At 45.4% G+C, this 17,104-nt stretch overlaps 1 protein-coding gene across 2 annotated transcripts in view; it reads right to left on the minus strand.

Moving 5' to 3' along the window:
* Positions 1–2,076: 2,076 nt before the first annotated feature.
* Positions 2,077–17,104, minus strand: part of LOC123771589 (zinc finger protein 271-like) — a 169,967-nt gene continuing 154,939 nt past the window's right edge. For both annotated transcript variants that reach the window (XM_069313754.1, XM_069313753.1), the window contains exon 4: positions 2,077–6,226. In XM_069313754.1, coding sequence (XP_069169855.1) covers positions 2,499–4,217 — 1,719 coding nt within the window. In that variant the 5' untranslated portion in view covers positions 4,218–6,226 and the 3' untranslated portion in view covers positions 2,077–2,498. The remainder of the gene's footprint in view (positions 6,227–17,104) is intronic.

Below are 17,104 nucleotides of genomic sequence, written 5' to 3' on the forward strand. Positions count from 1 at the left end.
TTAAGACAAGCAAGTGTCAAAGATTAACTCAAAAAGTTTAACAGAATCCTTTATAAAAGAGGATTACTATAAAGAGGACAGAGTGGGGTCGAAGAACGACCTGCTTCCAAGTAAAGGTCATAGCACAAGTCTTAGTTGGAGAGAACTTGAAGCCATGATTGGTGGCCCAGGACGACATGGTATCAATCGCAGGTTGAAGCCGCCATTGGAGAAAAGGCGAGTCATCACCTTGACAGCAGAGGGTAAGATCATCAACATAGAAAGCTGAGAAAATGCCAGAGAGATGGGAGGAAAGAAGACCATTGAGGGTTACCAGGAAAATAGTAGTGCTCAGAACACAACCTTGAGGTACACCTTCGTATTGCCGAAAAGAGGCAGAGAGGTTCCCTTAGAATCTCATTCTAAGGGAACGACAAGAGAGGAAGATCTTGAGTTAGAGAGGGAGATTGCCACGAAGGCCAAAAGAACATTGTTGGAACAGAATGTGGTATCTCCAGGTGGTGTCATACGCCTTTTCCAGGTCCAAAAGGACTGCAACCACGAAGGTCTTCACAGCAAAGATAGTACAAACATAGACCTCTAAGTTCAGGAGGACATCAGTCATGCAGCAACACTTGCGAAAGCCAAATTGAGGAGAGAGGGGGGGGGAGGGCGATAGCATTCCAAGAACCATATCAGACAGACACTGATTTACATTTACAGAGGTTGCAGACACAACTCATTAAAGCAATGGAGCGAAAGTCTTTAGGGAATGACCACAGAGAACTAGGTTTTCAAATAGGAAGAATAACCGCCTCAAGTCAGTCCTTGGGAACTGATGACAACTCCCAGACACTGTTATAAACATTCAGGAAATACTGAAATATGTATGGAGGGAGATGTCAAAGTATTACATAATGAATATCAAATGAACCCGCCGCTGTAGAACCGCAGAAGGCCAGGGCAGACTGGAGTTCTGAGAGAGAGAGGAGCGTTATAGAGAAGATAAAGAGGCGTTTGAAAATCTAAGTGACAAGATTCAAGAAGAGGCTTAAGAGTAAGGAAAGGAGGAAGATGAGAATCGGAGCTAACAGTTGAAAAGTGTGAACCCAGTTCGGTTTTGACCGAGACCGGATCTGCCACAATAGAACCACAGAGGTGAAGAACTGGCAAGACATCTGGAAAAAACTTACCCACTAACTTGCAGATTTCCTCCCAGATCAGGGGCAGAGGGGTGTTAGACATAATAGTGGAAATGAAAGATCTTCAACTCTCACTCTTAGTCATACAGATGGCCCTACGGGCCACTACACTTGACTTCTGGCGCAAAAGCAAAGAATCAGGCGTCCATCAACAACGGTGTTTCTTCCAGGCCGCACGCTTACAGTGGACAGCCTGAGCACAGGCTGCATTCCACCAGGGAACGCACTTCTGTGAACCCCGGGAGGTAGAGCGAGGAGGGCAGCATCAAAAACTATCATGAAAGGAGGAGGGGGGCTCGGGAAAGAGGAAAATCAAAGAGGTTGGAAAGAGTAACACAAAGGTAAAGAGGTTCCAAACAGCCTTGTCAAACTTCCACCTAGGGAAGGAGAGGGGAGGGTGAGAAGAAAAGAAAAGTGAGAAGGATGGGGAAAAGGTCACTGTTATGTAGGTCATCAAGAACCCGCCAGGTGAAGTCCATATAAAGAGAAGATGAGCAGAAAGATCAATACAGGAAAGGGTGGGGAATCAACATGAGTGGGTTTGCCAGAATTCACTAGTTATAAATAAAGAGAAGTGAGCACAAATGGTTCAAGAAGGCATCCCCGGGTGTTTGTCAGAATATCTTCCCAGACGGTATACTGACAGTTAAAATCATCCAAAAGGAGCACAGGCTCTGGTAAAGAGTCCAACAGGTGTTTAGGATCATGAAGAGAAAGCGTAAAATTTGAGGGGAGATAAACAGAACAGACTGTATACCATTTACTCGCAAAGATACGGACCACAAAACACTGAATGGGTGACTGAAAAAGTCGGGGGATGAAGGGAATATCACGACAGATCAAGAGAGCAGTAGAGTTATGCGCAGTAAAAGCTGGAGGGGAAAAGAGAAAGTAATAACCATGCCAAGTAAGTTTTATTGTTTTCTTTTGGGAGGGAGTTCTTTGGTTGTTCTACCTCTTCCCCTCACTTCATTACACACGCAAATCACAATAGCGTGTTGCTTCAATGAACAAATCCACAAGGGCCGTGACGAGGATTCGAACCGTCAGAAGAGGTAGAACGGCCTATTGACATAGAGTGCATGGGGGAGTTGTGTAAAACCCTGGTTTGTGTCTCGGAGAGGCTGCAGGATTCAAGTAAGTTCAATAAAACTTCTGGTTTCAACTCTTTTTAGCATGTCGTAGCTCAGTCGATAAGGCAGCGTCTGCGATGATCTAAGACGTAGGTTCAAATCCTTGTCACGGTCCTTGTGGATTTGTTCATTGATGCATCACACTATTGTGATTTCTATGTGTTTTTGACAATATTCAAATGACTTATGCTGTATGAATCCTAATGTGCTTTATTAGATTTGATTTTTGTTTAAAGTCTTTTTGACACTCTGAACAGTGATATGGTTTCTCTCCTGTATGAATCCTCGTGTGTGTTATTAGAGTTGATTTTTGTGAAAAGTCTTTTTGACATTCTGAACAGTGATATGGTTTCTCTCCTGTATGAATCCTCATGTGTGTTATTAGATTTGATTTTTTTGAAAAGTCTTTTTGACATTCTGAACAGTGATATGGTTTCTCTCCTGTATGAATCCTCTTGTGTGTTATTAGAGATGATTTTTTTGAAAAGTCTTTTTGACATTCTGAACAGTGATATGGTTTCTCTCCTGTATGAATCCTCATGTGTTTTCTTAAATATGATTTTTGTGAAAAGTCTTTTTGACACACTAAACAGTGATATGGTTTCTCTCCTGTATGAATCCTCATGTGTGTTATTAGATTTGATTTAAGTGAAAAGTCTTTTTGACATTCTGAACAGTGATATGGTTTCTCTCCTGTATGAATCCTCATGTGTGTTATTAGACTTGATTTAAGTGAAAAGTCTTTTTGACATTCTGAACAGTGATATGGTTTCTCTCCTGTATGAATCCTCATGTGTGTTATTAGAAATGAATTTTGTGAAAAGTCTTTTTGACATTCTGAACAGTGATATGGTTTCTCTCCTGTATGAATCCTCATGTGTGTTATTAGATATGATTTTTGTGAAAAGTCTTTTTGACATTCTGAACAGTGATATGGTTTCTCTCCTGTATGAATCCTCATGTGTTTTCTTAGATATGATTTTTGTGAAAAGTCATTTTGACATTCTGAACAGTGATATGGTTTCTCTCCTGTATGAATCCTCATGTGTGTTATTAGAGATGATTTTTTTGAAAAGTCTTTTTGACATTCTGAACAGTGATATGGTTTCTCTCCTGTATGAATCCTCATGTGTGTTATTAGACTTGATTTAAGTGAAAAGTCTTTTTGACATTCTGAACAGTGATATGGTTTCTCTCCTGTATGAATCCTTATGTGTGTTATTAGAAATGATTTTTGTGAAAAGTCTTTTTGACATTCTGAACAGTGATATGGTTTCTCTCCTGTATGAATCCTCATGTGTGTTATTAGAGATGATTTTGTTGAAAAGTCTTTTTGACATTCTGAACAGTGATATGGTTTCTCTCCTGTATGAATCCTCATGTGTGTTATTAGAAATGATTTTTGTGAAAAGTCTTTTTGACATTCTGAACAGTGATATGGTTTCTCTCCTGTATGAATCCTCATGTGTGTTATTAGAGATGATTTATGTGAAAAGTCTTTTTGACATACTGAACAGTGATATGGTTTCTCTCCTGTATTAATCCTGATGTGTGCTATTAGAGATGATTTAAGTGAAAAGTCTTTTTGACATTCTGAACAGTGATATGGCTTCTCTCCTGTATGAATCCTCATGTGTGTTATTAGAGATGATTTTCGTGTAAAGTTTTTTTGACACTCTGAACAGTGATATGGGTTCCTTCCTGTATGAATCCTCATGTGTGTTATTAGAGATAATTTGTGTGAAAAGTCTTTTTGACATACTGAACAGTGATATGGTTTCTCTCCTGTATGAATCCTCATGTGTGTTATTAGACTTGATTTCCATGTAAAGTTTTTTTGACACACTGAACAGTGATATGGTTTCTCTCCTTTATGAATCCTAGCGTGTGTGTTATTAGCCATAATTTATTTTTAAAGTCTTTCAGACACATTCTACAGTGATATGACTTTTCTCCTGAACGGTCACTTATTTATATTTTGATATTTTTTAAAGTAGTTGTAGTACATTACTACTACTAAAGTAGTAGTAATGTATTTATTTTTTTCTCAAAATGTTTTGTATGCTATTATGCGAGATGTTTTCATAATATAATTTTAAACATTCAACACTGAAGACATTTTTCTTTTGAATAAATATTTGTACAGTTTTCTTGATTGTATAAACCTTTACAGCTATTTGATCCAATAAGCAAGTATTATCTAATGAAATATTCTACATTTCATTAGTTAAGTCTTGTAGACAATTATTACTAGTATTTGTCTCCTTTATAAATTGTTGTGTTCTTTATAAATCTTAGTAATATATTTTTTATATAATTTTAAATGCATGAGCTTTTATTTATTACTAAAGCAAATATTGTTAAGAGATGCCAAAAACACTTGGACTGTCGGATACATAAATAATTCAAGTAACTACATAGTAATCAGTATAGAGTAACCAGAATAGAGCACACAGGTTATAGTGTTAACTCTGTTGTCAACAGATGGCACTCAATATCAGATAAGCAATTGGAATAATCTAACTTTTGTAGGAATATAAAGCAATTTAATTACTTGTCAAAGAGACAAGAGAATGGAAAAAAGTTACAATATGTAAACCACAGGTATTATTCATAAATAGTAAGATAATATTGTGCTTATTATATTATAAAATGTGCTAGACATAAAATATACTCTACAATATTTCCTGTGAATCAGCAAGTGTAAAAGCAAACATACAAATCTACGTCTCCAGATGCGTTCACCAGCAGGAAAGTTAGTGTCTGTGTATAACTTTGTAATCATTACAAACAAATCTTGTGGCAATTTTTTTTTTTTAAGATTTAGCAAAATGTCTTTGTATAAGAAAATTAAATATATTATAAATTTATTTATAATTATACTGTTTTATCATACTGTACATATAGCAACAGCAGAGAGGGATGGTTTATTATAAATACAGCCACAGTATTAAGATGTTTCACTACAGAACCTTATTATAAACATCACCACAGAACTATGGGATGTCTTATTATATATATAACCACAGAACTGAGGGATGTCTTATTATATATATAACCACAGAACTGAGGGATGTCTTATTATAAATATAACCACAGAACTGATGGATGTCTTATTATAAATATAACCACAGCACAAGAGTCAGGTACAGTGGACCCTCATGTGGTCTGTCATTTGCAAAAATATATGTATGTGATTTTTACAAGAACTTACTGATCCAATGTACCATGCACATTGTTATTTTTAAATCCCCTATACCATTCATGTAAATATGTAAATAAATAAATAAATTCTGAGCATTAAGAACACTGATATATTATCTTATTTGGAGAGCCTTTTGAGCTTAAGAGCAAATTACCTAAGAAAAAATTCATAATTACTATACAGTATAAAGATTATTTATTTTAAATGCTTTCTCAACATTTACAATGGCTCACATAGGAGAAAAAGTATGTAATGTTTTAAAACTGAAAATATATATTAAACTTTTTTATATTAGAACCTAATTATAAAAATAATTAATTTGAAAATCTTAAAATGTTTTCTTGCCAAACAATAGTATTAAAAACAATACTGTACCACATACACAATGAACTAATAAATACTGAGATTTTAAAATTAATGATACACCAAATTTAATTTAAATACACATTTTCTTTGTTACCATAGTGCATGAGATGTTAATAATGCATGACATATTGATAATACATATAGTCATTCACATGAGTGTGCTGAAGACAGTCTTACCCATCTACATGTAGTATTTCTTACACCATAATGTGTTTCATAATGCTGCTGACAACACGTATGCAGTATATCTGACAGTGTGTGTGGATGCTGACACTGCAGGTATTATTCAATACCACTGGGTCCTGACACTGCAGGTATTATTCTTCTGGTGACTGTAAGAGCTGTGAAAGAAAGGATTGAGAGATTACCAAATCGTTTAAAGTCAACAAATACCAAATACAGAATCTTTGAAATCTAGTAAAGATTTCCCAAACAGGATTTTTTTTAAATAATTCCAATACTATAATGGTTCTTTCTCCAAATAAAACAAAGATACACAGAATAGGTAAAATATAGAAGCCAGCAGCCTGCTAACAGGTACCAATCCCTGCGCACAGGAATCTTAGCAGATACAGTATATAGAAAAAGGCAAACATAATTCCAATCTACAAAAATGGTATCCAAGAAGACCCTCTAAATTATAAACCCGTATCATTAACAAGTATGGTAGTTAAAACATTAGAAAAAAATATCTAACGCCAAATGGGTTGATCCATTGTTGTTAACACAACAACGGGTAGAACACCTGGAGAATATAATAATGACATCATAATGGACGGACGGTATGGTTTTCGAACAGGAAGATCCTGTGTAACAAATCTACTTAGTTTTTATGAATCACAGAGATTCTACAGGAAAGAGATGGTTGGCCAACTGTCTATCTGGACCTAAAAGACCAGCATTGATGTAATGAAATGCCATCTTCTGGGTGAGACCAGAGGCTCCCTGGAGCTATCCGGACTGATATGAGTGAATTAGACCGTGGTATCAGCCAAGTGAATGGAGTTCTTAGGCCTAACAGGGACCACAAACCAGAACCTAGGCCCCCCTCAGAGAGGCACGAGGAGCAATGGCCTATAGAAAGCCTCGTGAGGTTGGAAGCATTCTATGTCTGCCATCGACCAAGACAGGCACCAAAGAAAGGTAGGTACCCCAAAGCAAACCCTATCTGATTAAAAAAAACCAGCGTTGAATGTAATGAAACGCCATTTTCTGGGTGAGTCCCGGAGGCTCCCCGGAGCTATCCATGGCTGATATGGATACCCTAACTATTTTGCATCAGTCGATGTGGGTGGCGTTCTAGGCCTACCGGGGACCATGAGCCAGAACCTGGCCCCCCTCAGAGAGGCATGGAAAGCAATGGCCCATAGAATTGCACATGTGATTTGGAGCATTCTATATCTGCCATCGACCGGAACAGGCACCCAGAAAGGTAAGCGCCACAAAACAAACCCTTATTCTGGTTAACAACAAAAATCGACAAACGAGTGGACAGAACTCCCCCAGGAAAATGAACTAACAAGCATGACGTCACACGAGCCTCGCCGCCGCATGTCTGCGCAACTCCCCCCTCCCCGGGAGGGGGAAGGGGGAGCCCCAGACCCCCGCGCCGGTGATTCCCGCCCCAGTTCTGAGGCTGGATATCAAAACCGCGAAAAAACCGCCGACGAACCTCCGGGACTCACCCAGAAAATGGAGTTTCATTACATTTAACGCTGGTTTTCTGGGGGGAGCTCCTACGGCTTCCCGGAGCTTATTCACCAAAGACTACCTAAGAAAACAAGGGGACATACCCGGGAGGCGGTCGGTGAACCACACCTCAACACCAAGTTGAGACAACCTAAGGACCCCTCCGGAAAGCAGCAGGCACATCATTCGCCTGAAAAAGGGAGAACGTCTGCAGACGAAGAGACCTATGACCACGACCACAGGAGCCAAAAACCACTGCGCCTGAGAAGAGCATGAAGCTCTGCCACACGACCCCCAGAGGCCAATGCCAACATAAAAAGAGAGCAGAGACAAAGCAAACCTGAACCGAAGGAGCCACAACAACCAAGGAGAAGAAAAACAGGAGAGCACCCTGTCCAAAGACCAGAACGATACAGGCAGTGCATGAGCAGGCCGGAGGTGAAACAATGCACGAGACAGCCTGCGAAACGGCACAGAAGGAACATCGATACCAAACGCTAGCAGCAGAAACCAAGGTGCCAGACCCAGGAACGGCCCCAAGTGCCTATACATCCTCCGCAAGCCAATCCTATGACAGCCCCAGGAGGGAAAAGAAAATGCAGGCCCAAAACCAAAATGCCACAAACATGCAAGTCCACCGCCACAAGTGCAGCTGACAGGGAAGCAACCCACATAAGGAGCCGCCCCGCACCAACATCCCGCAGAAGGGCAGGAGCGAAAAGACTCATTAAGAGGAGCAAAATCGCTCTCAGGAAAATGAGTAGCGCCAAGACAGCGCTAAGAGAAGATATGAACAGAAGAACAAGGCCAAACACCCAGAAACTGCCTGGAATAGGACCCACAAGCCCTAGAAAAGACCGGAGGGAAGCTCAACCGAATGACGACAGACGTACCAGAAAACGGGAAGGAGCAAAACCGTCCCGAACCTTCGAGAACAAAAAGAAGCAAACACAAAGGACGAAGGCACAAAAACCCCATCACACCCGAGACCAAAAGTCATGCAGAAACCCCAAGAAGAGGGGGACATGACGGAGAAGGCCCGTCCCGGAAAAAAGGGGCGAAGACCGTAGAAAAGCACCCACCGACAGGACGGAAGCAAAGGGCACAATGGACAAGGAAACTGAGCCCAGGGAGGGGCCGACGCCCACAAAGCACGTGCGGAAAGGGGGGAACAGAAAAACCCCACACCACAAAACCGCAAGCCCCGCCCAGAGGGGTTGAAATACCCCGGCGGGGACCAACGGGGCCTGAGGCCCCTCACGTTAGCCCCCCCAGAGCCCCAGCGTCAAGAAAAACCCCGGGGCAGCCGTGAAAAACACTAAGGAAGGGAGCCCACTAGGCTCTGGAACTTGAACCAAAATCGGAGGATAGGCGAGGGGCGAGACGAAGACCCCAAGCTCATCCCCAGCCAGCTCAACAAGGCGAGGACAACGAGGACAGGACAGAGAATCCAAGGAACATGGAAAAACCAGGCCCAGCACAGCAAGACCGGGAAGGAAGGAGGGCCCCAGAAGGAGCACGGAAGGGCCGAACAAAATGCCACAACCAACCCCAACACGCAGCCGCAGTACCAAAACCGCAGCAGAACGTCACCACACTCCCCGAGGAAGCGACAGAGAAGATAAAGATAAATCGGAACATGAGTGGCACACAAGGGGACACAGGCGGAAACCGAGCACCCAACTGAGCCACAGGGACGGTAGAAGAAACGTGTGCAGTGGAACAGGCAATCGAAGGAACACATTAGGCAGCCCAACTAGGGCTGTCCCCATACACAGCCCCAAGAGCAGAAACGAGAGCGCCCATGAAGCACAGAATCCGCTCGACAGGCAAACGACAGGGGAGAGGCGGAACCAAAGAGCCAGAACCCAATCCTGCAAGCACAAGGAGGCGAGCACAAAATGCCCTCGACACAGGAAAACGTACCACCGAACAGGCATCCCCACTGTTGCACCGTGGAACAAGATGGAGGCGGGGCCCTGAACTCCAGCAAGGTTAGACAAGCATAGGAGAGGGGCAGGAGGAGTACAGGCAGGAGCCGTCTCAGAAGGGCCAAGAGGCCACCCACAGACACCCGTGAACCGAGCAAGGAATCAGGTGGAGAGAACAAGAGCTGCCCTGTATGGGCTAATAGCCCTGCAGTAGGCACCTCGGGTGGTACGGTCCACGTTCTCAAGTATGTATGTACACCCATTCCTACTTCCAAAAACAAAAACAGCGTCAGGACGAAGGAGACGCCATACCGCACCAACCCACCTGCAGAACATAAGCTCTGAAGGGCCATGACGCAAGCCTATGAGTCCGTAGCCGCCGGAGGCGGCCAGGGCACCCATGCTGGAGAGGAGGAGGGGAGCAGCGAAGGAGGCTCCCCACCCTAGAATGCAGGAAAAAAACCTTGTGACTTCCCCACAGCGGCACTCCAGAACACCCCCAAAGCAACGGGGCACGGATTGGATTAAGAAAAGAGCGAGAGGCAAAGCCCCCTGAGAGAAATGGATGCAGAACAACACGTGTGCACACCGCCCAGAGCCAAAACAAACTCCCACGGCGCATGTGCAGGACGCGAAAGAAAAGTAGCCCAACAAGGTGAGAAGTAGCCCAACCGGCGACAAGCAGCCCAACCGGCGACAAGCAGCCCAACCGGCGACAAGGAGCCCAACCGGCGGCAAGAGCCCAACCGGCGGCAAGGAGCCCAACCGGCGGCAAGGAGCCCAACCGGCGGCAAGGAGCCCAAACTGCAACAAAGAGCCCAAACCGCTACAAGGAGCCCAAACCGCTACAAAGGAGCCCAAACCGCTACAAAGGAGCGCAAACAGCTACAAGGAGCCCAAACAGCTACAAGGAACCAGTATGGAGGCAAATTCCGGGACACGCAGGAGGTAAGCCGCAAAGACCAACAGCACCGCAGGCGAAGAGATGCGGGTAGCCGAAAACCTCCAAAAGACGGAACCGAAAAACCACAGGGACACGGAACCGACCTGGGGAGGAGCAGAACCCAAGCCCAAATCGTACGATTAGGGGGGAAAGAAAAACCCCACTTCTCACAACAGTAAGCCCCGCTCAGAAGGACGGAAATCCAGGCGGGGCACAATGGAGCCCAAGGCCCCCCTCCCCAACCCCAGGAGCCTCTACAACAGGCCCCAGGGCCGAGTCGCCCTCCAAAGCCCCGGCCCCACAAGAAAAAGCCGGGGCAGCCGAGAGAGCTGGAAGAGAAGGGGCCCACTGGTCAGACCCCGGAGCATCGGCCGGAAGAACAGACTCAAATGCCTCCGCAGCTACCCCGGACGGGGCAACCCCCGAAACTGCCCAAGTCTCAGAACCTCTAACCCCGCCCCGACCCCGAAGCCTGCAGATGCGTAGGGGCCGGAAGCAGGAGGGAGAAAAACAAGGGGGAGTGGAAGGAACCAAGGCCGAAGTGACCAAAACCCCCAAGTCTGGGTCCCTACACAAAGCGGGGCAGCATCGGGGCGTCCAAGGAAGCGACAAACCCGAGCGCGTTGCAACAACCTACCTTGCAACGCGCGAGCTGCCTGCACCCACGGGAATTCATCAGCAGACTGGGTGAATGGAGTCACAAACAAGCAACAAAGCTCGCAGGACTCAGGGTCGAATGTGTCACCGACCCAACAGGCAGCATGACAGAGGCAAAAAACAAGTTGAGTCACCCTAAGACAAAGGGACAGAGCAACCCTCAACTCGCACAAAGCGAGAGGGGACGCAAGGGTCTCCACTATCGGACCCGAGAGCCCCCGGGGGGTTTCCCAGGGCTCCTAGACTGGGTCTGCTAAGGGTTATCCCAGGCAGGGCACTGCCAACTGGCGCCCCAAACTACCAAGCAAACTGCTAAAGCTGAACCCACGGGACGTGTCCACCCGTGAGGGCGAAGCAGGGGGGTGCCACCACACAAACAAACCTAATATAAGGGGGGGGGGGGGAACACAAGGCAGACCCCCCTACCAGGCAAAAACAAATATAAAAGAAAAACCACACAAGTGGACAACGTACCCGGAGGGAACAGAGCCGGCCGCTGTCATAGGTGAAAACTAGCTACGCAGTACCCTGCGCCCCACCAGTGCTATAACTACCACGAACCCCAAGGTAAACAAGGGAGGAAAACCCCCAAACACTTGGGGCGGCTAAACGCCAAGCAGCAAAAAGCCAACAGAGGTAGACCCAAGGTGATTTGTGGAAGGCAACCCCAAGCCCCAAGGGTGGTACTTACAAGGCACTCAGGGAAGGTGACCCTAAGCACATGCAGGCTGAGTACCTGAGAATACTACTCCAAGCTCACACGACAACCGTAGTAGCAGCACTGCAAACAAGTCACAGCACTGAGACAAGACCGCAGCTGGAGCCACACGACCATGCATTATCCCATCAGCCGAGGAACTGGGGCGGGGATCGCCGGCGCAGGGGTCTGGGGCTCCCCCTTCCCCCTCCCGGGGAGGGGGGAGTTGCGCAGACATGCGGCGCGGCTCGTGTGACATCATGCTTGTTAGTTTGTTTTCCTGGGGGAGTTCTGTCCACTCGTTTGTCGATTTTTGTTGTTAACCAGAATAGGGGTTTGTTTTGTGGGGCTTACCTTTCTGGGTGCCTGTCCCGGTCAATGGCAGATACAGAATGCTCCAAATCACATGTGCAATTCTATGGGCCATTGCTCCCCGTGCCTCTCTGAGGGGGCTAGGTTCTGGCTCGTGGTCCCCGGTAGGCCTAGAACTCCACCCACATCGACTGATGCAAAATAGTTAGGGTATCCATATCAGCCATGGATAGCTCCGGGGAGCTGTAGGGGCTCCCTCCAGAAATTGCTACTGAAAGCCAAACTGTTGAGAAGAACTCTCCAAACTAAAAACGAACAAACGAGCATGATGTCACAACCATCTCCGTGCCACTGTCAGTGCAGCTTCCCACTTCTGCAGAAGGGGGAAGGGGGAGCTCCAGACCTCCCACACCGGCTATCACCCCCAAGTTCAGAGGCTGGATATCAAAAACTGAAAAACCTCCGACCGGAGGAAGGGAGGGTTGCCGGGAAGACTCCGGGTCTAACCCAAAAAATGGTGTTTCATTACATTCAACGCTAGTTTTCTGGGGGAGCCCCTTTGGCTTCCCGGAGCTACTTAACCAAAGATAAAAACAAGAGGGACTTTCCTGGGAGGAGGTCGCCACTCGCTCCAGGGGCACCATGCAAGCGCCCGCTTCCAAGAGAAGCCGGACCTGGGACAAAGAAGTCATCCGAAAGCAGGAGCAATAGACCCAGGGGTTCAGATGGAACAAGTCCAGAATGTACCGCAAGTCCGCACAATCTCGTTTCAGAACCGGAAACAGGCGGGAAACCGACCTGAGGGATGAGGACTTTTGTCCACACCCAAGCAAACCCACTCCAAGATGACCCAACAGAGAGAGAGAGAGCCTGCCCTGCCAGCTCCAAGCCCCCCGAAGAAGGAGGGGCCACCCAATGCCACTGCAAGCCGCATGAAGAGACCCGAAAAGCCGACAAATCGTGGGACCAGGCGTGAGCAAACTGTACGAACCTCTCCCCCCCAATTGCCTCGTCAATAGGATGACCAACGAAAGGGCCGAAGCCCCTTATGAAAAGCCGATAGATGAGCAGAGCAATTACCGCTCCAACCAGACGTCGTCGGCCCGGAAGGCTGTTCCGACTCTGAAAATGGCACCACTGGCATACCACGACAAGAGGAACCTCGAGCCCTGGGGCATGACCCTTTTGGGAAGAAACCCCACGGGCCCCCCTAAGAACCAAAAAGTCCAAGATGGGACGACAACTAGAAACCTCCGTTTGCAGAAACTGCACCATCACATACTCTGCAAACAGAAAGGACAAAATGGGCATAGAAAACCTAAGAGCCAGAGCTCAAGCGGATTCTAAGGATTGAGCGAGCACCGCCTGATGGCACCCAAAACGAGAAGCAAAAAACAGAGACACTGCCTCCCTCAGGATCGGCACAAACAGCTTTAACAAGGCAGCCGATGCCCGCACCACTGCGACCAACGCACCAGAGCTAGGATCAGCAACCAACGCCTCCATGTCCTCCTTAAGCCAGTCCGAAGACAGCTTGAGAAGGGAAAAGAAACGCAAGACCGAAGCCTAATGGTCACGGATGATTAAGTCCTCAGCAACCAGGGCAGCCGAAAGGAAGGGAACCTGCACGCGAAGCTACACAGGCTGACATCCCAAAGAAGGACAGGGATGAACAAACAAGCAGTGAAGCGTTCAATCTCGCCCCCCGGGTAAATCTGAACAACTGTCAGGGCCTCTCGCCACTGAAGCATGTGGGACCGACAGAACGTATGTCATACCGCCATTGAAAATACAGGCTATTTTGCCAAAGAGGACGACTCCGGAACCTCGTAACGCACCCAGTAAGGAAAGGAAAAACCGATCACAAATGAGGCAGGATCCATTATCGAGGCAGGATCCATTATCGAGGCACAATCCAGGTCGTGCAAGAGATGGCCTCGAGCCACAATGGCCTCCTGCACCTAATGGGGCACGATGTGGGAAGCCGAAAACCTCCGGAAGTGAGGGACAGAAGTACCAGAGGGATCCCGGGGAGGGGTTGATGCTATATCAAAATCGTATAGAGAGGGAGGGGATAAGAAAACCCCACCCCCCTGCAACAACAAGCCTCGCTCATAGGGTACCAACACCCAAGCGGGGTCAAATGGAGCCCAAGCCCCCCAAGTCAACCCCCTCCCTTGCCTCGGGAACCTCCACATTAGGACCCGGGGCCGAGTCGTCCTGCAAACCCTGTGCCTCAAGAGATAAGGCAGAGTCCACCGGAAAAGTTGGAACAAACAGGGCCCACTGGTCACACCCAGAAGCACCGGCTGGAGAAAAAGGCTCGAATGCCTCCGTCATCACACCAGAAGGAGCATCCCCTGAAACTGCCCGAATCTCACCACCAACTAAACCCTGCCCTGACTCTGAAACCCTTAAACACTTCAGAACTGGGTGCAGAGGGTCGAAGAACAGCAGGGGAAGGACAAGGGAGGCATGGACGAAACAAAGTTGAGGCGATAACAACCCCAAGTTCGAATCCCTATATGCAAAACTGGGCAGGCTCGGGGCATCCGGGTTAGTAACCAACCCAGCGCACTGCAGCAACCTAAAACATGAATGCAACGCCGAAGCTGCCTGCACCCGAGTATTAAGATCAGTGGATTGGATGAACTGGAGTACAAGCAAGGAACACCACTCACAGGACTCCGGGTCAAAGGTGTCATGGACCCAACAGGCAGCATGAGGGAGGCACAAATTGGTGATTGTCATCCAGAGACAAGGGGACAGAGCAACCCTCAAACTGAGTCTTGAAGTGGGTAGAATATAGTTGTGAATTAATGCACAACTATATTCTACCCACTTCAAGACTCCGCTCCAATATAGAAGCATCAAGAAATATGGGCCAATAGGCCCTCTGCAATTACTTCCATTCTTACCTTCAATACCCATTATTTCGTGTTCTGTCTTGTGTTGAAAGCTTGTTTTCACCTCGTCCAAAACTGTTGTAACATATCACCTCACCCAAATGCAGGTATAAAAAATCGAAGATGTTTAAGCTCTATTCACTTAAAGTTCAGTTGTGTGTGTAAACTAAAGTCTTTGAAAATGTAATAAGTTTTACGAAACGCGCTCAAGTGTCGTGTCAGACTAGAAATAAAAATGAATTTTGGAGAATAGATTTTTCAATTACCATCAACAGTGAAAAGAAACATAAGAAAGATCAAGAAAATTCGTGTTAGAATTATTAATCTTACTTTTTCGGTCATATTTAATAATATATATATATATATATATATATATATATATATATATATATATATATATATATATATATATATATATATATTAGTATATTTTGGTAGCAGTCTTTCCTGTAGACATATATTATTAAATATGACCGAAAAAGTAAGATTAATAATTCTAACACGAATTTTCTCAATCTTTCGTACATTACGCTTCACTGTTGGAGGTAAATCAAAAATCACTTCTCCAAAATTCATTTTTATTTCTAGTCTGACGCGACACGGGCGCGTTTCGTAAAACTTATTACATTTTCAAAGACTTCACAAATACACAACTGATTAGAACTTACGTCTCTCTGATATTATATCTACATTTGAGTGAGGTGGGAAGGATGATGTGGCATTAACACAAGACAGAACAGGGGATATTAATAGGGTATTAAAAGTATCAACACAAGACAGAACAGAAACAATGGGTATTGAATAGAAGTGTTTGTAGAAAGCCTATTGGTCCATATTTCTTGATGCTTCTATATTGGAGCGGAGTCTTGAGGTGGGTAGAATATAGTTGTGCAATAATTGGCTGTTGATTGCTGGTGTTGACTTCTTGATGTGTAGTGCCTCGCAAACGTCAAGCCGCCTGCTATCGCTGTATCTATCGATGATTTCTGTGTTGTTTACTAGGATTTCTCTGGCGATGGTTTGGTTATGGGAAGAGATTATATGTTCCTTAATGGAGCCCTGTTGCTTATGCATCGTTAAACGCCTAGAAAGAGATGTTGTTGTCTTGCCTATATACTGGGTTTTTTGGAGCTTACAGTCCCCAAGTGGGCATTTGAAGGCATAGACGACGTTAGTCTCTTTTAAAGCGTTCTGTTTTGTGTCTGGAGAGTTTCTCATGAGTAGGCTGGCCGTTTTTCTGGTTTTATAGTAAATCGTCAGTTGTATCCTCTGATTCTTGTCTGTAGGGATAACGTTTCTATTAACAATATCTTTCAGGACCCTTTCCTCCGTTTTATGAGCTGTGGAAAAGAAGTTCCTGTAAAATAGTCTAATAGGGGGTATAGGTGTTGTGTTAGTTGTCTCTTCAGAGGTTGCATGGCTTTTCACTTTCCTTCTTATGATGTCTTCGATGAAACCATTGGAGAAGCCGTTATTGACTAGAACCTGCCTTACCCTACAGAGTTCTTCGTCGACTTGCTTCCATTCTGAGCTGTGGCTGAGAGCACGGTCGACGTATGCGTTAACAACACTCCTCTTGTACAAGAAGGAAAGTGAAAAGCCATGCAACCTCTGAAGAGACAACTAACACAACACCTATACCCCCTATTAGACTATTTTACAGGAACTTCTTTTCCACAGCTCATAAAACGGAGGAAAGGGTCCTGAAAGATATTGTTAATAGAAACGTTATCCCTACAGACAAGAATCAGAGGATACAACTGACGATTTACTATAAAACCAGAAAAACGGCCAGCCTACTCATGAGAAACTCTCCAGACACAAAACAGAACGCTTTAAAAGAGACTAACGTCGTCTATGCCTTCAAATGCCCACTTGGGGACTGTAAGCTCCAAAAAACCCAGTATATAGGCAAGACAACAACATCTCTTTCTAGGCGTTTAACGATGCATAAGCAACAGGGCTCCATTAAGGAACATATAATCTCTTCCCATAACCAAACCATCGCCAGAGAAATCCTAGTAAACAACACAGAAATCATCGATAGATACAGCGATAGCAGGCGGCTTGACGTTTGCGAGGCA

This window comes from Procambarus clarkii, chromosome 76, assembly GCF_040958095.1.
Source record: "Procambarus clarkii isolate CNS0578487 chromosome 76, FALCON_Pclarkii_2.0, whole genome shotgun sequence".
In the NCBI taxonomy this organism is placed as follows: Eukaryota; Metazoa; Arthropoda; class Malacostraca; order Decapoda; family Cambaridae; genus Procambarus; species Procambarus clarkii.